This window comes from Panthera tigris, chromosome B4 (assembly GCF_018350195.1).
Source record: "Panthera tigris isolate Pti1 chromosome B4, P.tigris_Pti1_mat1.1, whole genome shotgun sequence".
Lineage (NCBI taxonomy): Eukaryota > Metazoa > Chordata > Mammalia > Carnivora > Felidae > Panthera > Panthera tigris.
Window position 1 is genome coordinate 43,031,913 of NC_056666.1, and position 19,522 is coordinate 43,051,434.

The window sequence follows — 19,522 nt, forward strand, 5'->3', positions numbered from 1 at the left end:
TAGACACTAAAAAACATACTTATTTTATGACTCACCCAGAGTCCAAAGAAGAAATTAAAAGGGAAATCTGACAATGTTTCGAACTGAGCACAAATGAAAATATCACATGCAAATACTTGTATGATGCAGCTTAAGCAGTATTCTGAAACCTAACGTTGTTTGTCCAAACGGCTTTCAAAATTTCTTGGGACTGATAACTCTTTTTGTCCTAGAAAGGGTTACACTTAAGGCCTCACCAATATCTAACTTAGACAATAAGATGATATTTGGGACTTTTGAGATGATGAGACTTACATGAGATTTTGGACTTGAGTTAATGCTGTAAAGGATGGAGTCTTTTAAGGCTGTTGGGATAGGGTGAGTGCATTTTGCACATGGGACGGATGTGAATCTTTGGGGCCAGAGGGCAGTTTGTGGTAGGCAGATTAACGTCCTCCCCAAAGATATCATAATCTGAAAAAGTTGTGTACATGTTATGTTACACAGCAAAAGGGACTTTGCAAATGTGATTACGTCAAGGACTTTGAGAGAGGGAGATCATTCTAGGTTATCCAAGTGAGCCCGATGGAATCATAGTGATCTTTACTTAAAAAAAAATTTTTTTTAATGTTTATTTATTTCTGAGACAGAGAGAGACAGAGCATGAGTCGGGGAGGGGCAGAGAGAGAGGGAGAGAGACAACTGTGAGATCATGACCTGAGCCGAAGTCGGACGCTCAATCGACTGAGCCACCCAGGCACCCCTGAATCATAGTGATCTTTAAAAAGGGGGCAGAAATGTAAGAGAGAGATTTGAAGATGAAGTGCTCCCGGGGTTGAAGACAGAGGGGCCACAAACTGAGGAATGCAGGAGGTTCTAAGGCAAGGAAACGGGTAACTCCTTAGAGCACTAGAAGGCAGCCAGTCCTGTTGTCACCCTGATATTAACCCAGTGAGACTTCTGACCTACAGAAGTATAAAATGATAAATTTGCAGTTATAAGCCAGAAAGTGGGTGGTAATGTATTACGGCAGCAATAGGAAATGAATTCAAAGACGTACACAGTAAAATTTTTCCTTGGTGATTTTCTGCACTTTCAAATAAATACGTTAATAAAATTAACATTTTAATAAAAATATATGCATTTTAAAACATTTAATTATAAAATGAATATATTTTACTTTAGGAATAAAATTTAAAATATAGAAATGTTACAAAAATAAGAGAAATTACTAAATGGACTAAAATGAACCTAGTATGCTATCGTTTTGCATGTTTATTTATTTGAGAGAGAGAGAGAGAGGGCTAGTGGGGGAGAGGAGGAGAGAGAGAGCGAGAGAGGGAGAGAGACAATTACAAGCAGGCTCCGTCTCACAGGGCTAGATCTCACAACTGTGAGATCACAACCTGAGCTGAAATAAAAAATCGGACACCTCACCAACTGAGCCACCAGGTGCGCCCCCCCCCCCGCAACCTTTAAAATGTTTATTTGTTTTGTATTAGCTTATCCTCGTCTTTGGTTGATGGAAGAAGGTTGGAGACCATGACCTCTGTAGAATGTAAATGTAAAATGTAAAAGTAGCTCCGTCTTGCTAAAATGTACAGAATTTGAGTATACGAGAGGAAAAAAAAAAGGGGGAAATCCTGGAAGTACTTACTTTCTCCGTGCTCAATGGACAACACGTGGATTCCTGATCGGGAGATGATTCCTCTTGCTTTGATCTGAAGACGGAAAGATATCCATTATCGTTTTAAAAGGCACATATTAAACTCACAAGAGCCTATTCAAAATATATAAATAAATTATCTCACTACTGCAACCCAGAAGTTTTGAACACTAAAGTTCTCTTTCAGTATTTTCCTATATGTAGAGTTACATACTTTAAATAACAAATACATGTTTTGCAATGTTTTAGTATTTTATTTAGTATTTGCTATTTTTCTTGAATATTGATATTTCAAATTTGCATATTCTTTCAACAAATATTTTAAACATACACAAGGCAATATGTACTAAAAGCAGATAGATATAAAATATATGTAAGTATTCTTTGTTGTTAAAAAGCCAAAGGTATTGACACTCTCTTTGTGCCAGGCATTGAGCTAAATTATTTAGTTATAGGATTTTATTTAATGTGCACAGTATTCCCATGAAGTGGGTATAAATCTCATCCCTAGTATTCAGGTAAGATGATTGACGTTTGTCTTTACAAACGAGATCAGGTAAATTGCCCAACGTCACGTAACTAACAAGCAATAAAACTAAGATTCTGACTTACTGTCAACTTTTTAAAAAACTTTTCAATAGAATTTTTAAAAATATTGTCTACAGGGCGCCTGGGTGGCTCAGTCAGTTGAGGATCTGACTTTGGCTCAGGTCATGATCTCACAGCTTGTGAGTTCGAGCCCCGCGTCGGGCTCTTTGCTGACAGCTCAGAGCCTGGAGCCTGGTTCGGATTCTGTGTCTCCCTCTCTCTCTGCCCCTAACCCGCTCACATTCTGTCTCTGTCTCTCTCAAAAATAAATAAAAACATTAAAAAAATTAAAAACATATTGTCTACAGTTAATCTTCCTATACACAGTCTCTTACATGTAATTTTTTTTTTTTTTTTCTAAAAGTGACTTATCTGAGTAACTGCCAGTTTGGGATTATATTTTTAATCTCAGGGCACAAATAGGTTTATTGGCCTCAAAAGTATCATATCAATTTACGATATGCCTGTCAATGCCCTTTTTCCCTTCATTTAACATTGGTCATAAGGTTTGTAACTATTTAGAAGCTTTACAGGTGTATTGCTACTGCTTTATTGTTTTATTTTTCACTTCTTCAATTAATGTCAAAACTGAATATTTTCCAGAAGCTTGTTTATAATTTTATTTCCTGTTGAATAAGTTCTTGATTTCTTGCCCTTTGCTTATTTATCTATTGAGTTCTAAGAAAAACATTATTTTTGTCTAACAAGGCATTCTCCCTGGCTTTTTCCTCTCTCCTTCAATAATTTTCCATTGGAACTCAGAAAAAAGCTTAGAAATTCCAGTGGAGACCAGAGCATAAATGAGAAATGAAAGCATTGATAATGTATTAGGAAGCTACTTCTCTTCAAGCATAAAAACAAGGACAAGAAAAGGTTTTCACTGATGTCTTACAAAGCGTATCACTTCGATAAGAACTCAATCTTTTTGAGGTCTTGTAATAAGGAAGAGGTACTTCTATTCTTACCAAATAATAGAAGGTCAAATCTTTTTCATCCTTTAGAATCTGTTCATTCAGGATGTAGTGTGCCCGGATCTCCTGGATTTGTCCACAGGCCACAGTACCAGTAACGGGTTCAAGGTGTAGGTAACTCTTGCTCGGGGAGGAAATACGCTTTACAGTGTGCTGTGCTGGCATATGATATTCTTCAAGCCACCAGTTATCAAAACAGCGGGTGTTCTTTTTGTAAGTGACCTAGTGGAAAGAATAAAGGTCTTGAAAATACATTATGTACGTGTTGGTCACTCTGTCATTTACTAAAGATTCTTTTTTTTAATGTTTATTTATTTTTGAGACAGAGAGAGAGCATGAACGGGGGAGGGTCAGAGAGAGAGGGAGACACAGAAGCAGAAGCAGGCTCTGGGCTCTGAGCCATCAGCACAGAGCCCGACGCGGGCTCTGAGCCATCAGCACAGAGCCCGACGTGGGCTCTCCAACTCACGGACTGTGAGATCATGACCTGAGCTGAAGTCGGACGCTTAACCGACTGAGCCACCCAGGGTTTCCCTCATTTACTAAAGATTTTATGTGAACCATGTTTATTTGGCTCCATTATAGTTTGTTTTCCCAAATAAAGCATAATCTGTGAGTGACTTTTCCTTAACTTTATTCATGCTTGTGCCATACTGATTTAGTAGATGATATTCACTCACAGTCAAGACCAATTACTTTTTCTTAATACCCTTATGCCTATAAACTGCATAAAGTTATTTGAACCTTCTACAGAAAACAAACAATAGCGGCACATCGAAGAAATCAAGAAAATCTAATCTGTAACAGAATTGTGAAAACATTGAATTTTACGAGGGAAGGTCAAGATGAGCCAATAAATGTCTACGGCAGGTTGTAAATGGAGTCAATCTAAAGTAAAAGGTTTCTGGCAGATCATGTTTTCTTCTGAGTTAGGTCTCCACATTGCTTAATTTCTATTTTCCTCTGTGTTGCCATTTCTTTTTCCGTAGAATTTACATGCTTCCCATATACCCTTAAATTATGCAGCCTCAGCAATCTTTTTGCAGCCCCAGATGCCCCTTCCCACCTACCGAAACTGTGAATGAAGAAGATGTGAACCTGGTGGTATTAATGGAAATGTCTACCAAACCATGGTCATCCGTGATAAAGTTGGAATGATATGCATTTCCATCCACAGTGACGACTACAGTTTTATTGGGGATTGGCTGATCCTTCTCATTGACTAGAAGAACCTAGAAGTGAGGAAGAGATAGCTGGTGTCAAGGGTTACGTGGCAATGGCATCTTCCGTTCTTTGTTGCATTCACCTCTTGACCTCGTGGCTGCTGTCATTTACCGAAGATCTTAGAATCTGAAAATTAGACTTGTTTTCTGGGCTCTAGACTATTTGGCTTTTCTATATAGATATTCCCTGAGCCTGAAACAACTGCGAATATCCCAGAATGGACTCGTGATATTACCTTTCCCAATTTTCTTCCTCCCCGCTGTTCTCTGTCTCAGTATATGGTGCTTCTATTTATCCCATAGGCTTTTTTTCTTCTCTTTTTAAATCATTTTTCTCTCTTTGACTGACTGTATCTAACCATTGGCCAAATGCTATCTCTTTCCCTGTTGAACGCATTTTATTCCTATTCATTTCTCTCTAGATTCATTGCTGCCATTCCAGTTAAAACCTGTGAAAGGTGAAATAAAATGAGGTCTCTTATCAAAAGGTTTACAATGGAGCTGGGAGGCCATTAGGGAGATCAGCCTTAGGCACTTAGGCACTGAGTGCCTTAGGCACTCAGGCTGATGGTCCTCAGCAGAAGAACCATGAACTTCGGAACTGGACCAAACTCAGCCCGAACACCTGCCACCTGCTACAGGAGATTTTGCTCGATGATATCCTTAGTAACCGCTTACATTCAGTCAAGATTAGTCTTCTGCCACCAACGCCAATCGAAATTCCTCATAAAAGACATGTACTAGAATTCCCCTTTGTCTTGAAAAACTGTTGATTTTTGTTTTTGCAGGCCAGGCTATTTGAATTGTTGCCCAAATCCATGTTTCCCAAATTGCAATTCTGAAAAGCTTTGTTTTTATTTTAACTCTACCTCTTTTCTCAGATGACAGGACACAATATTTTTCTCCGTCTGGTTTCCAATACCATTTTATTGAATCTTACACAGTTCGCCCTCTTCCTGCTTCCTGCTGGCTTCAAACCATTCTCTATACTGCCTCAGCTAAACTGATCATGCTATTCTCCTTAAAACCTTTAGTAACTCCTCAGTACAAAATTCTGAGCTTATTCTAAAAGGCCCTCAAGGGCTGCTCTGGCTTACCTACAACTATACAGTCCATCCAGTTATATCTTCTATCTCAGCCAGTCACCCTGGCTACCTCTTAGCTCTTCGCTCTTCAGTTAAAATAATTTGGTTAAATTAAATAAAAAAAAAATTTGTTTATTTTGAGACAGAGAACACAAGCAAGAGAGGTGCAGAGAAAGAATTCCAAGCAGGCTCCTCACTGTTAGCTCTGAGCCTGACGCTGACTCGATCTCATGAACTGTGGGATCATGACCTGAGCCGAAATCAAGGGTTGGACGTTCACCTGACTCAGCCACCCAGACGCCCCGCTTCCTTGGTCTTTAAAAGCTATTTAAAACCTAGAGCCTTGGCCATTCTCCCCTCTTTCTTAAATTTCTGACCAAGTCATATTCATCTTTTAAGCCCTCAGTTTGCTCATGTACTCCTCTTGGTTTGAAATGGTCTTACACAACCACATCTATACATTTATTTTTTGCCAATTTGATGCAAAATACTGCAATAAATGAAGAAAATATACAATTCACAACATCACTAAAATAAGGAAATTGTCTATCAACTGTCAGGTTAAAGATTAGTTACTAAAGAAGAAAATTTTAAATGTCCAGAAAACTTCTATCTCTTATATGAAAGAAAACTGATAGCTTACTTACTTAGCTGGATATCAGTCTGAAAATTTACCAATGTGATTACCGATACTGATCTTTGAAGCTGACAAAAATGTGTTTAAAACTATCAATATGAAAAATTCAATCTCAATCATCTAGATGAAAGAGTATCTTTAAAAAATTATAAAACAAAATCATTGTTTATAAACAGGTAAAGAGTCTGCAGTCAAACTACACAGGGAAAAATGTATTCTAGAGGTGTGTTAGAAGTTAGTAAGTGTGCTTTATTTTTCTGCATGTGATAGTGTTTGCCTTTTAAGTTTGTCATTTGCCATAATTTCTTTCCTCACTCAAAATAAATATTTATTTTTATAACAAATTATACTTTGGGGTACAAAAATTCATTTTCTTAAAGGCCACATCCCCCAAATTATGATTCTATTGAAAAGATATTTTACCTGTCCAAAAAAAGGGAGCCCATGTCTGTAATATGTATCCACTTTTGTAAATTTCAATTTGCTTAAGGTGCTTGTGATTATGCATGATGCATGCCCAGTTAATTCCAACTCTGAAAAAGAAATAAGCGAGGTTGAACTGTTCTATATATTCAACTCACCTCCTACCTCCAAGCCAGCTTCACTCCATCATAACAAATTACTATCTCTATTCTATATCTTCTCCTCTCTAGAATTTCTCACACTTAGAAAATATAAGCAACATGACCTTAGCTTCACGTTCGTATAAAAAATTATTTTACCTCATTCCCCAATTCCTCTGGTTTCGCAAGTATCCTACTTGCTCTACGTTCTTAAGCTCCTCACCTCTTCTGTGATCTTGCACCATTTTTGTTTCCATCTCTCTCAGATCCTTGCCCTCTCCCCATGACTTTCTGCATGCAACATGATTCTTTACATTGGAATCATGTTTAAAATATGCTTATTTTCTATCACAAACCTCTTACCCAGAAAGACCCTTCTTTTCACTTGTATGGCCCTTGCAAGGTATAGCCAACACCTGGTGCCTTTCCATTTATTGAAGTGTAATCTGTGTTTTATCTTCATCATCTAAAGCACTGTTCTATCAAAGTCTAAAAGATCCCTTATTTTCTCCCACTATAGTATTTTCATCTCAGACTTCATCCAAGTGAGTTCTCAGAAATACTTCATACATCAGTACCACTGAAACCCTTCCAGTGTCTTCTAAGAAACTCTATTTTATTATTTCCCCCCATCCCTATGACTTCTAATTTTATTATTCTGACTGATTTGATACTATGTCCTAAATGTAGTTATTTCTGTCCTTGGGCCTCTCCTTGTCTGCCTCTAGCCTCAATTTAGCAAAGCTAAGTGAGTTCTCTTTCAGAACAATTGCATTTACCCTTACAAGGGTATAGATACAATAGGAATTGTTTCAGATATACATTTATGGTTCTGATTTTGCTCTGGTTTTCTTTTAAAATTATTTTTGAGGATGAACGAATCATATTCTACTTTGGTATTCCAGATTATAATTAATTATCTTTGACACATTCTCATTACCATAACTTTTTCACATCTACTCCTTATCTTGGTTAATGGCATTTCCATTTTCCAGGCGCCAGATTTGTAATCTTTGAAGCCATTTTGAATAATCTGCTGTATCACACTGTGATACCTTAAAATTGTTTCATCTAGCCTGTCCCCTTCATGTTTGCTAGAATTGTATTTTTAAAATATCAATTTATTTAGAACATTCTACTCCAATATATCTGAAGATATCCAAGGCTTTTCATAATAAAGTCTAACCTTTTTGGCATATGATTTACTTTTTACACATCTTAGCCCCTACCTGCATTTTCAGATCCTTCTGAGACCAAACACATTTATTTTACGTGAATCATGCTTTTTTCTCAGTCCATTGCTAGCTTTCAAAATATTATCCATTCTGTACAAATCAGCCCACATGCTACTTTATAAACTTTGCCTCTCTATTAGAATTAATTCTCTTCATGCTCATTTGGCCTTTAGGTTTTACATTTCTTTTTTTTTTTTTAATGTTTATCTATTTTGAGAGAGAGAGTGCAAGTGTGGGTAGGGCAGAGAGAGAGGGGGAGAGAGAGAATCCTAAGCAGACTCCACACTGTCAGTGCAGAGCCTGACGAACTCACCAACCGTGAGATCATGACTTGAGCCGAAGTCAAGAGTTGATGCTTAACCCACTGAGCTACTCAGGGGCTCCTAGTTTTTACATTTCTTGTGAAAATGTTATTATGGTTATAAATATATGCACACACATACACACACATATATACATACACATGCACACACATACATACATAACCTTGAAAAAAGGGTAATAAACTAGTAACCTAATGAATTAATCAATATTTAAAAACAATGCCAACCTGTTCCTTCCTCTTTGACCTTGGCTTCCACTTGTATTGTCATGTCATACCCCTTTTGTCTCAGCTGGAATATTTTCGTCTGTACGAGTTGTGTGAAACAGCCTTTACCGTCTGCCTGAAAGGAAAGAAAGAGAATTCCTGGGTCCTCTGATTTGCTGCCACAAAAAACAGTTAGCAATCTATGAAAATTTTGTGCTCCACATTTCCTGCCAAAGGAGATTTTACAAATGTTCTGAACATCTTTCAGGTGCTTATCCCTTCCCAAGCCAAAGAAGACATCATATTTCTTCATTAATCGAGTTACTCATTGCCTCTGGCTTCTCTCTCCTCTTCTGAAAGCCTATTCTGCTTCTGCCCAATTAAACTTCCTAGTTTCCAAATGCGCCACCGTATTTTGTAATTCTGCCTCTCTGCGTATGCTGTTCCTCAGACGATGACGTTATTGCTCCCATTCTTATCCGGGCTAACGGTTACTACTCTTCTAAACTCAGCTCAGACATAATATCTCTGGGGCGCCTGGGTGACTCAGTCGGTTAAGCATCTGACTCTTGGTTTCAGCTCAGGTCATGATCTCACAGTTTGTGAGTTCGAGCCCCACATCAGGCTCTGTGCTGACAGCGTGGAGCCTGCTTGGGATTCTCTCTCTCTCTCTTTCTGTTTGCTTCTCCCTTGCTCTCTCTCTCTCTCTCTCTCAAAATAAATAAATAAAACATTAATTAAAAAAAGATGTAACATCTCCTCTGTGACCACCTTCATCTAAACATCGACTGAGGATTATGTTTTCTTCACTGTATTTCTCCATGTCTAGGACCTTAATAAAAACATATATTCATTGAATATATGAATCATTATAATAGATTTCCCAACTAAATATTGGGATCCATACCTTAAGAAAGATTTGTTTTCATTTTTTTATTTATCTCCATGAAAATATTCATTGCATAATAAAATGTAATCATAGTTAATTTACGTCTAATTTACTTAATCGTATTTTAATTTACTCACTTGAAAATAAAAACTCATCCCTTATGCCTGATATTTTAAAGGTTTTGTAACTAAATTCCTCTCATGTTTATGTTGCTTATTGATGTTTGTCTTGACATTCATTATCATATTCATCATCCTAGCCTTTCATTCATTTGCTCTCTGCAGCTCTGATAGCTTTCTTTTCCATACCCTTACAGGGCCCACTCACTGCCACTCTCTGCTGGCCGCATAAATACCAGTATAAATTCATGAACCCAACTATCAAGAAACCTCCTAACGTTGCCAGGCAATCTTACAATGTTTCCCTTATTCTACATTTTTTCCTAGGGGACCATTTCAAACACTACTCTTTGTTATACTGTTTTCACAATACAATATTGTATTCTATTGTATGATATTCCTTATTGCATTTGAATCCCTGAGAAAACAAGATCTGTTGTTAGTGTCCTGGGGAGAGTGGTTTCCATATACCTGTTGACTGAATTCTTCACAGATCTTTTGTGAATATCTTCCATGGCAGTTGGAATGGTATCGTGAATATTTTCTGCATACATTAATTGTCACCAGACCAGAGACCGGCTTTCCATATGTGTATCTATGACAGTCAAGCAGTTATAGATGAGAATATGTTTAATATAAATAACTCAGATATTTTTTCACATAATTTGATCCATTCGTATATCCATCTTGTTCATCTATAGCTGTCGTAATTCCTTCCATATGAATTTGTTCTTTAGAAGCACTTGTTCTGAAACCGTCTTAATTATCCAAGTGGATATACATCTACAACTCTAAGAGAAAATACTTACTGAAACTTTTTGAAACACCTCCAAATGAAAAATTAACAATGTGGTTTTTCTCAGATCTTTCCTCCTTTCCAGTTGGGGTTTTACTCTGTCTTATTTCCTTCTTTCTCTGCCATCAGATTATCTAAGTTATAATTCCACCTTTGACAATGCCTCCTAAATTGTTTGGGGGAAAAATTTAAGGGTCTGTAGATGGTGTATTTCTAAGTCATCTCTAATTCGTATATATTTTAAGAAGATAAATGAGAACTTAACTGGAAATTTGAATATTCAAAAGCACTAGCTATCGAACAGAAATGTTATAAATGAACAGTATCATAATGACTTAGTCTGATTCTGCCAAATCTGAGGAAGGATATGCTATGGTATGCTCTGAATGTTTGCACCCCCCAAATTTGTATGTGAAAATCCTAAACACCAAGGATGAAAGCATTAGGCGTGAGGTCTTTGGGAGGTGCTTAGATCATGAGGGTGGAACCCTCATGAATGTGATTGGTGCCTCTATAAAAGAGGCTCCAGAGAGATCACTTGCCCCTTCCACCATATGAGGACATGGCAAGAAGCCAACCAGCCATGAGCAAGAAAGAGAACCTTCACCAGAATGTGACCATGCCAGCACTTTGACCTTGGAGTTCCCAACCTCTAGAACTGTGAGCAACAAATTTCTGTTGTTTATAAACTAACCATTCTGTGGTATGTGTCAGAGCAGGCTGAATGAAGATATGATGTGAAGCCAGGTTAGTCTGTTCTTTCTTAACGTATGCTTCGTGGACCATCTACCCTGAAATTACCTGAGATAGGTATTGCGATTCGGAGTCCTCAATCTTTCCTTAGGTTCATGATTGGAATCTCCAGAGGCCAAGGAAACTACATTTTAGCTAATCACCTCAATAGATCCAGCTGCTCACTTAAGTTTGAGACCTATTGCTTTAGCCAAAACTGTGGGGTAGGTGACAGTTGGCTTCGATGGCCCCGAGTCTCCTCTTCTTATAGTCCTCCCCACCCCAGTTTCTAGCAATGCTGATAAAGCAATAAATGATTTACTAACTCTCACTCTGAGGAATCTTTAAACCTGACTGAAAGTGCTCCCCCTTCTAAGGGAAAGATCTATGGCATCAAAACTGGCGAGAAAGATGAAGATATGATGATCCTCACACTGCTTTCAAAACCAAGAGGTAAAGTGTCTCTTCAGTACACGTGAAGAGTGTCTTACTACACCAAAAGGTAACCAGGGAAGAAATAACTGTGACACATGTATACATCTATATATATCTATATATCTATACGTTATATATCTATATATCTACTTAAGAAAAGTTCTTAATTTTTTTCTGATTTCCCATAGTTTAGGAAATCAGGGGCAATAAAAAAATGGGGATTGTATGACACATATTAACACAGAATTTATGAGCATGAGCATGACCTTGAGTTGGACATCTTGCATTCAATTTCGGTTGTAGAAAGTTTCATGAAACTAGATTTTTTTTTTTTTTATTTAATTGCAGAAGGAATATAGGATAGGGGTGAAGAGTTCACGCCCTGGAGCCAGACTGTTGGGTTAAATTCCAGTTTGTCATTTACTATCTGTAGAAACTTGAGCAAGTTTTTTTTATCCTCTATGTGTTATAGTTTCCTCATTTGCAAACTAAGGATAACTATCCCCATCTCACAAGGTTAGTGTGAGAATAAATGTTAACAGGGGCAAGGCACTTAAAACACGGTCTTGCACATTTTCAGGGGTCAGGCAATACTTTTATTATTAGTAGGATGTCTTATGCTGCCTCTCATGCTCCCTAGTTGGAGAAAGTCATTCTCGAATTAAAATACCTTGAAGTCCAGTTACCAATGCAAATAGAACCGGGAAATAGAATTGGAATGAAAAAAAAAATGTAACTCACAGGCCACAGGCGGATACCACAAATTCTTCATCTAGAAAGCCGATAACCTTGGGCATTTTCACTTGGACCTCAAATTTGGGCAAAACTGTTGTCAACAGAAGGGAGAAAGACATGAAGGTGGGCGGGATATCTCGCAAGTATTAGTAATGATTCTATTACAGAACCTTATAATGTAAGATCACATGAAATGATGTCAACTGCAATAAGGAGCAGCAGAGCCACCTCTGACGAGGGTGATGTGTTTCCGACCACGGGTAGTCTGTCCTGCGTTAACTTGGTTAAGCTGGGATTACCTTTCCTAGCATCTCCTCTGAATTTGTTTAAGATTTCAAAGACGGAAGGAAAGAAGCACCCTGAGTCTCTAAAGATCCACATGGTTGGATGTGGTGAAAGGTACAGAGAAGCCAGTTGATTCCAATTTGTCCTAATTCTGTCCTTCTCTGTGTCCATTTCCTCCCAGCTGCGAGTCCTGCTGACTGATAGAGGCCCAAGATCTACCACTAGACGCTTGACTACAGAAATACTGAAGCAGTGGATATGAAGAGATATGTATACGTACGGCCTTCCATAGATTCTTCTATGGCGGTGGCCCTTGGGGGTCCACTTTGGCATCTGAAGGGACCCTTGCGGGTGCTAACTTATTTGTCCCCACCCATGCTTCCGGAGAACTGGTTAGTAATTTCCTCTGACTCATTAGCTCCTCCTGCTGGACCCTTACTTTTCCGGCCTCTCTCACAGTTGTGTAAGATTAGCTGTTCCTGCAAGAGATCCTTGTTCTATAATTCCCGTGGCAGGTCTGGTGAATTTGGGGAATCGTGCTTTTGTTGATCAAGTCTCCTCACCCACGTTCAATTGGCATGAGAAAATCCACATAACTGATAACTGGTAAGGTGGCTTCAACGTCTGACTACTTTGGTTGGAGTAGTATAGGTCTAGGTCATAGGTGCGGCCCAGAGGTACCCTCAGTTATAAGATATAGATCAACAGATGCATGCACATATTTATTGTATTGGTTAACAATTTCTGATTGAATAGGGTCAAATGGACTTAATAAAATATTTCTTGCCTCTTGCTGGCTCTGTGATTTTGGTAAATTACTAACAGTTCTAGTACTCATGTACTCATTTGTAAAATGGGGATAATACAGTCTCTGCCTCAGAGGGGTGATGTGAGGATTAAACAAGATAGCGCATGAAAAGCACTTAGTGAATATTTAGATAAATAAAAAACTTGCTAATTTTCACCTACTATATGCTAGATTTTTGCTTGTACCTATGTATAAAAACTCTTAAGCTCTTAAATACTCTAATGTCATAAATGTCTCGAGCACATGCAGAATTCTTACCATATTCCTTCACCTCAAAGGAGTGCTGTAGTGTTCCCCCTGACTCCTTCTGCATCATAATATTATAGGTACCCAGGGTGGGCTCCACCGAGAGTGGGAAGGAGAGCTGGCTGAGTCCCCCTTGCAGTCTGACATTTTGCCATTGGAAAATTCGATTCCTTTTGGGATTCTATAGGTAAAAACATGAGTTCATAGAAACCATTGAAATAGGTATTTTGAGTAGAGGGGCAGCTTTCCAGGGAGGGCACATTGGGAGTCGGATAGTAGACAGTTGGCAAATTGACTACATCAAATCAAATCAAAGGTACTTTGCTACAAATCAAAGGTAGTGAACAAAGTTTTCTAGGAATTCTATGCTCAGAAAAGGACATCAAGGTTACTAGCTATGAGATGTTAAAGATTACAACGGGTATCCATTTTGGTTAGAAATACTGGAAAAGTCACTAAATTGTATCATCTCAGGGGATTTTGTTCTTTCATTTACATCTTACCCAGTCTCCAGAGGATTTAAGATAGATAGGGAAAACAGTGTTTAGTTTTGGTGGAGTGCTAGAGGGGAGGGAGGAGGCAGGACAGGCAGTGGAACCTAACTTGTAGTAAGTTCACATCCCAACGGAGATGCATAAGATCTTACCTACCTCAATATAAACCACTGAGAACTGTAAAGAAAAAAAAAAGATAGTATGAGTGTGGGATGGAGGTTAGAAAAAGAAAGCCATGATCTCAGCATTGATAGCCTATCTGGATCAGGGGAAGTGAGTCTGTATATATTTTTTATCCAAACAAGGAAATGTGCCCCAATTTGGTTCACATGCATTTTACATGTTTAGTTTAGTTTTACATGTTTAGTTCTCATATATATCTCTTGAGAAGTCATGACTTTCCTTTTATGAAATAATGTACAATGGAGGAAACCTACACTTAAGTAGAAAGGTCAAAAGAGTGAGTTTATTTTGCAGATGAAATTTATCTCTGAGAAATTCTCCATCTCTCTAAGAGAGAAATCAAGTTCACTTACTTTCCTTTGTTTAATAAAAGTTACTGGGGTTAAAAAAATATTTATTTATTTTTGGGGCGTCTGGGTGGCTCAGTTGGTTAAGCATCCAACTTCGGTTCAGGTCGTGATCTCACAGTTCATGGGTTTGAGGCCCGTGTCAGGCTCTGTGCTGATGGCTGGGAGCCTTGAACCTGCTTCAGATTCTGCCTCTCCCTTTCTCTCTGCTCATCCCCCACTCAGGCTGTCTCTCTCTCTCTCTGTCTCAAAAAATAAATAAACATTTAAAAAACATTTTTTAAAATGTTTATTTTTTGAGACAGAGAGAGAGAGAGAGAGTGTGTGCACACACGGGAGCAGAAGAGGAAGGGAGGGGGGTTAGGGGGGCGGAGAGAGAGACAGAGGATCCTAAGTGGGCTCTGGGCTGACAACAGAGAGCCTGAGGCAGGGCTTGAACTCAGGAACTGCAAGATCATAATCTGAGCTGAAGTTGAACGCTTAACAGACTGAGCTACCTGGGCACCCCCAAAATGACTGGGCTCTTTAAAAAGATAATTTCAACGGAATATTTTATTTTGATAATGTGGTTGATGAACTGATCTCATTCTCCAGCAGTGGTACCACTTAGATCATATTGGTCTCATGTTTTTCAAAAGAATGGGCCTTAAGTTTGTGCTTGTTTTCCCCACACTCATCCACTGTCAGGAGACTTACCGTTTCATTCACAGGGTGAAAATTGACATCCACAGAGACGATGCGGAATCTCACTGAAACACAGAGATTTTCCCCATGAAACCCTACTGCGGGAATCCAAGGCAGTAACACAGATAACAGCATGCTTGTGTTTTCATGACTGCAGAATAAAGTAATAGATATCCACACACCCACCCCTTAAAGTCGCTCTTGCCAGCTTGGTTCCTTATACCTTTTTGTCCTGGTTTGTAGATGGGTTTGTCTGTTCGGGCAATGACAACGGTCTCTGCTCTCCTTACATGTATTATGTTCTTCTTTATGAATTCCTGGGTTGCCCCTTTCACCTCCACGGTAATGAACCCTGAGGAAGTGAACAGCTTTGGAATCTGTAAAACAGAAAAGCACTGAAAAATCTGCCCAGACCCATGTCTGAATGTCTCAGCCTTTCTGACTTTGTTCTTTCTCTGGTTAGTCCCAGAGAATTAGTAAGGGATAAGTCAAGAATTATAGACTCTCACGCTTCTGTAACATGACAGGAACACTTTGTTGATTTAAAGGGAAAATGTCACCGAAATAAAACCAACTAAGTCTTCAAATAGTCATGACAGTGAAGGCAATGACAAACTCTAATTTCCACAGCAGTATGATGGCGTTGAAGTAATTATCAAATGTTATTTTCCAATGGTCAACGTCAACGTTACATATTATCACTGGTAGTAAGCCAGTGTGATTAACTATTTAATACCTTATGTAGCAAAAAGTTAGAAGGACAGTACATTAACCATCAATCACATGTGAGATCTTAAATAAGTCACTTAAATTTATGAATTTCAGTGTTTGTAATGGGTAATGGCATGGCCTTTATTCATCTCCGAATTGTAGGAGCCAATGAAACCTTTCCTATAACTACCATTACTTTTCATATATTGCACTAGGACTGTTTGTAAATATTATGAAAGCATATTCAGTAGAAACTTTCACTTTGTACTTCTCATGTGTTTCTTCATTATGCTTTTTTATTGCTGGGGGTCAGAATACAAGGCATCAGCTAATACGCTCTTTCTCTAACGAGCCTCCATATCCCAAAGAGTCCTACTGACAATGAAGGGGCTGCAGGAGAAGTAGTTCTTCTCTGTCACCAGCTTGGTGAGGAGGGTACTGATCTGCATTCCATACTCCAGAATTATGTTCAGTGTCATCGTCTCATTCAGGTGATTGAGCATGACACAGGCCTTCTCAGGAACCCCAGTGTACAGCTGAGATGGGACCAGCACCAGGTACTGCCTGTGGAGAAGAGGGCTCCGGGTCAACCATGGAAAGGTTAAAAAGACGTCATGATTGTGGCTGTTTTCTAGATAATCTTTTCTGTAATCACCAATCATAGAACTATTCCTAAGCTATGGATAAGCAATCCATGAATCATTATGTGCTTTGAAATTTGGAAATGGATCAAGAAAATGGGATGATGTATAATGGGATATTATTCACCCTTAAAAAAAGGAAATCCCATTGTTTGCAACAACATGGATGGGCTTTGAGGACATTGTAAGTGAAATATGCCAGGGGTGCCTGGGTGGCTCAGTCAGTTGAGCATCCAACTCTTGATTTCGACTCTGGTTGTGATCCCAGGGTGGTGGGATTGAGCCTTGTGTTGGGCTCCGTGTTGAGTGTGGAGCTTGCTTGGGATTCTCTCTCTCTCTCCCTCTCTCTCTCTCTCCTTTTGCCCTTCTCCCCCATTCATGTGCACTCTCCCTCCCTCTCTAAAGAAATATATACATGTGAGATATGCCAGAGAAAGATAATATTGCATGCTGTCACTTATATAGACCCTTTTAAATAAAATCAAATTCACAGAAACAGAAGAGACAATGGTTTTGTGATTACTAGGGGTGGGGCAGGGTAGGGGGCGCGGTTGAAGGAAATAGGGAGAAGTTGGTAAAAGGGTACAAACTTTCAGTTATAATAAGATGAATAAAGTCTGAAGATATAATGTGTGACACAGTGACTACAGTTGATAACTCTGCATTGCATGAATGAAATCTGCTGGAAGGAGAATTAGACTGTTCTCACACACACAAAAAGGAAGAGTAAATAAATACTCAAGAGATGGATGTGTGAATTAAGCCAATGGGAGGAATCTTTCCAGTATATAGGTAAATTTAACCATCACGTTGTACTTTTTAAATATTTCATAATTTTGTCAATTTTATGCCTATGAAGCTAAAACAATGTTTGTTTGTTTGTTTGAGCAACAACAAAATGTGATTAACCCATTAATTATCATCGAAAGCCTTAAGAACCTGTCTACATGTGGTCTTGGGTTTCATGTGGGCGATATGGATTTCTTTATTCTAGGACACTAAATAGATGATATTTAATGGATAAGGAGGAGTGGCATTGCTTCTCAGTACTATTTCAGAAGCAATGTTGGCTCTTTTCTTTCTTTCACTCTGTGATGAGGGAAGCGGAGTCGATCGAGCCATGCGAGGCTAGTCACCAAATATATTAACATGCACACCCAGAAAAACTACCACTTTCCAGTTGTTTCGCCCACCATTTACTACCACCAAACATGCTTCACTTTGCAATGTTCTGGTTGTCCATGCCTCTCTCTCTCTCTTCCTGAAGTGTCCTTGTCTATCTGGATAAGTTCTATTTGCTTCATAAGACTTCTTTCCAAACAAGTTTCTCTCTGAAGACTTAGGCGACGTCCCTTCCCTTATATGGCTCACAGCTTCCAGGAGGAGGTAAGTTTTCTCTGCGACTGTTCTCACAGAATCCCGCAAGGCTAGCTTCTGGTTTTGCACTGTATTCCTTTCCCTGCACACTTTTTCTATTCTCTATACCGTGAAGTGTTGAGGACAGGGTCCACATTGTGTTAATCTGTGTATTCCCAAGATCTAAACACCAGCCCCTACGGGTTTGCTCAAGAATTTAAGTGATCTGACACAAAAATCCTGGCTTCTCTGAAAGTCATGTATTCATCTTGGTGATCTCTGACCAGGGGAAAATACAGAGATTGAGTTATTTCACACTGGATGGACACTGCAGCCCTTTTCGTGAGCCAATGAAGGATGTATCCTTTTTTTTTTTTTTTCTTTTTGGCAGGAGTTCTATATTATTATTTAATAAATGTTGTATAATTCTGTATTCTTATTCGGTGAATGTTTCGTAAACGTTACTGCCCCATGTCTCTGTGTTTTCTAGAATTAGAGGATGCCTCTTCCACATGACCAATAACAACTTATTGACCTTTCTAAGCCCCTTCAACAGCCGATAAATTCACAGGAAATCAGAAAACAAATAAGAGAGACATTAAGAAGCAGATAAAACAATGGGAAAGAGAAGGACAACAGAATTTTCTGAAAATGTTGTTGCTTACGGTTTTGAAGCAGTGAAAGCATCTCTGGGAAGAAGCAGGAAAAGTAGAATCAAGACTGGACTGGGCAGCTGATTTCTCCTCATGGTGTGGAGAGAAATAGGAAATAACAGGAATCTGAGCCCCTTGATTCCTTGAACTCTGGTCTTGTCCTAGAATCACTGGTTTTTATTTTACCTGATGGGCAGTGAAAGTAAACTGCTAACCCTTTATTTTTGTAACATATTAACTACTTCCAGTATAAAAAAATCAATTCCAGATTATTTCTATGACCATCAGTATTCTTTTATCCGCTTTCTCAAATGTTCTGTCCTTGAAAAATATTACTTTCAGGCTACACTGTCTCTGATTATTAATCAGTACCTAACCTATTTTGAAGAAGAAGCAAAATAAATTATATGACTTGATGAAAACAGTTAATATTCCTTTTTAAAAAGGTTTTTTAATGTTTATTTATTTTTGAGAGAGGGATAGAATGCAAGTGGGGGAGGGGCAGAGAGAGAGGGAGACACAGAATCTCAAGCAGGCTCCAGGCTCTGAGCTGACAGCTCAGAGTCTGATGCAGGGCTCGAACCTGTGAACCGTGAGATCATGACCTGAACAGAAGTCATATCCTTAACCGACTGAGCCACCCAGGTGTCCCTCAGTGAATATTCTTGACTTTCATTTTTTAAAAAATAGCTATTAATGTAAACACATGTCCTAAATATCTTCTTGGTAGTTCAGGGAACAAGCTTTATCCCATCTGGTTCTTTATTATTTTTTTTTAAGTTTTTTTAAATCTATTATTATTATTATTTAATTTACATCCAAGTTAGTTAGCATATAGTGCAACAATGATTTCAGGAGTAGATTCCCTAATGCCCCTACCCATCTGGACCATCCCTTCTCCCACAACCCCTGTTTGTTCAGTGTATTTAAGA

At 38.6% G+C, this 19,522-nt stretch overlaps 1 protein-coding gene across 2 annotated transcripts in view; it reads right to left on the reverse strand.

Annotated features, from left to right (window-relative positions):
* Positions 1–18,685, reverse strand: part of LOC102959165 (pregnancy zone protein-like) — a 44,903-nt gene extending 26,218 nt beyond the window's left edge. The window contains exons 1-13 of one of the 2 annotated variants that reach the window (XM_015542908.2): positions 18,603–18,685; positions 16,321–16,504; positions 15,453–15,606; positions 15,242–15,294; positions 14,172–14,192; positions 13,534–13,702; positions 12,189–12,273; positions 9,956–10,079; positions 8,498–8,612; positions 6,573–6,682; positions 4,275–4,436; positions 3,199–3,426; positions 1,637–1,700 (exon numbers count right to left, since the gene is read on the reverse strand). In XM_015542908.2, coding sequence (XP_015398394.2) covers positions 1,637–1,700; positions 3,199–3,426; positions 4,275–4,436; positions 6,573–6,682; positions 8,498–8,612; positions 9,956–10,079; positions 12,189–12,273; positions 13,534–13,702; positions 14,172–14,192; positions 15,242–15,294; positions 15,453–15,606; positions 16,321–16,504; positions 18,603–18,685 — 1,552 coding nt within the window. Of the gene's footprint in view, positions 1–1,636; positions 1,701–3,198; positions 3,427–4,274; positions 4,437–6,572; positions 6,683–8,497; positions 8,613–9,955; positions 10,080–12,188; positions 12,274–13,533; positions 13,703–14,171; positions 14,193–15,241; positions 15,295–15,452; positions 15,607–16,320; positions 16,505–18,602 lie in introns of those variants that run through there. The other variant, XM_042991742.1, reaches the window with a different exon arrangement.
* Between the last annotated feature and the right edge of the window lie 837 nt (positions 18,686–19,522).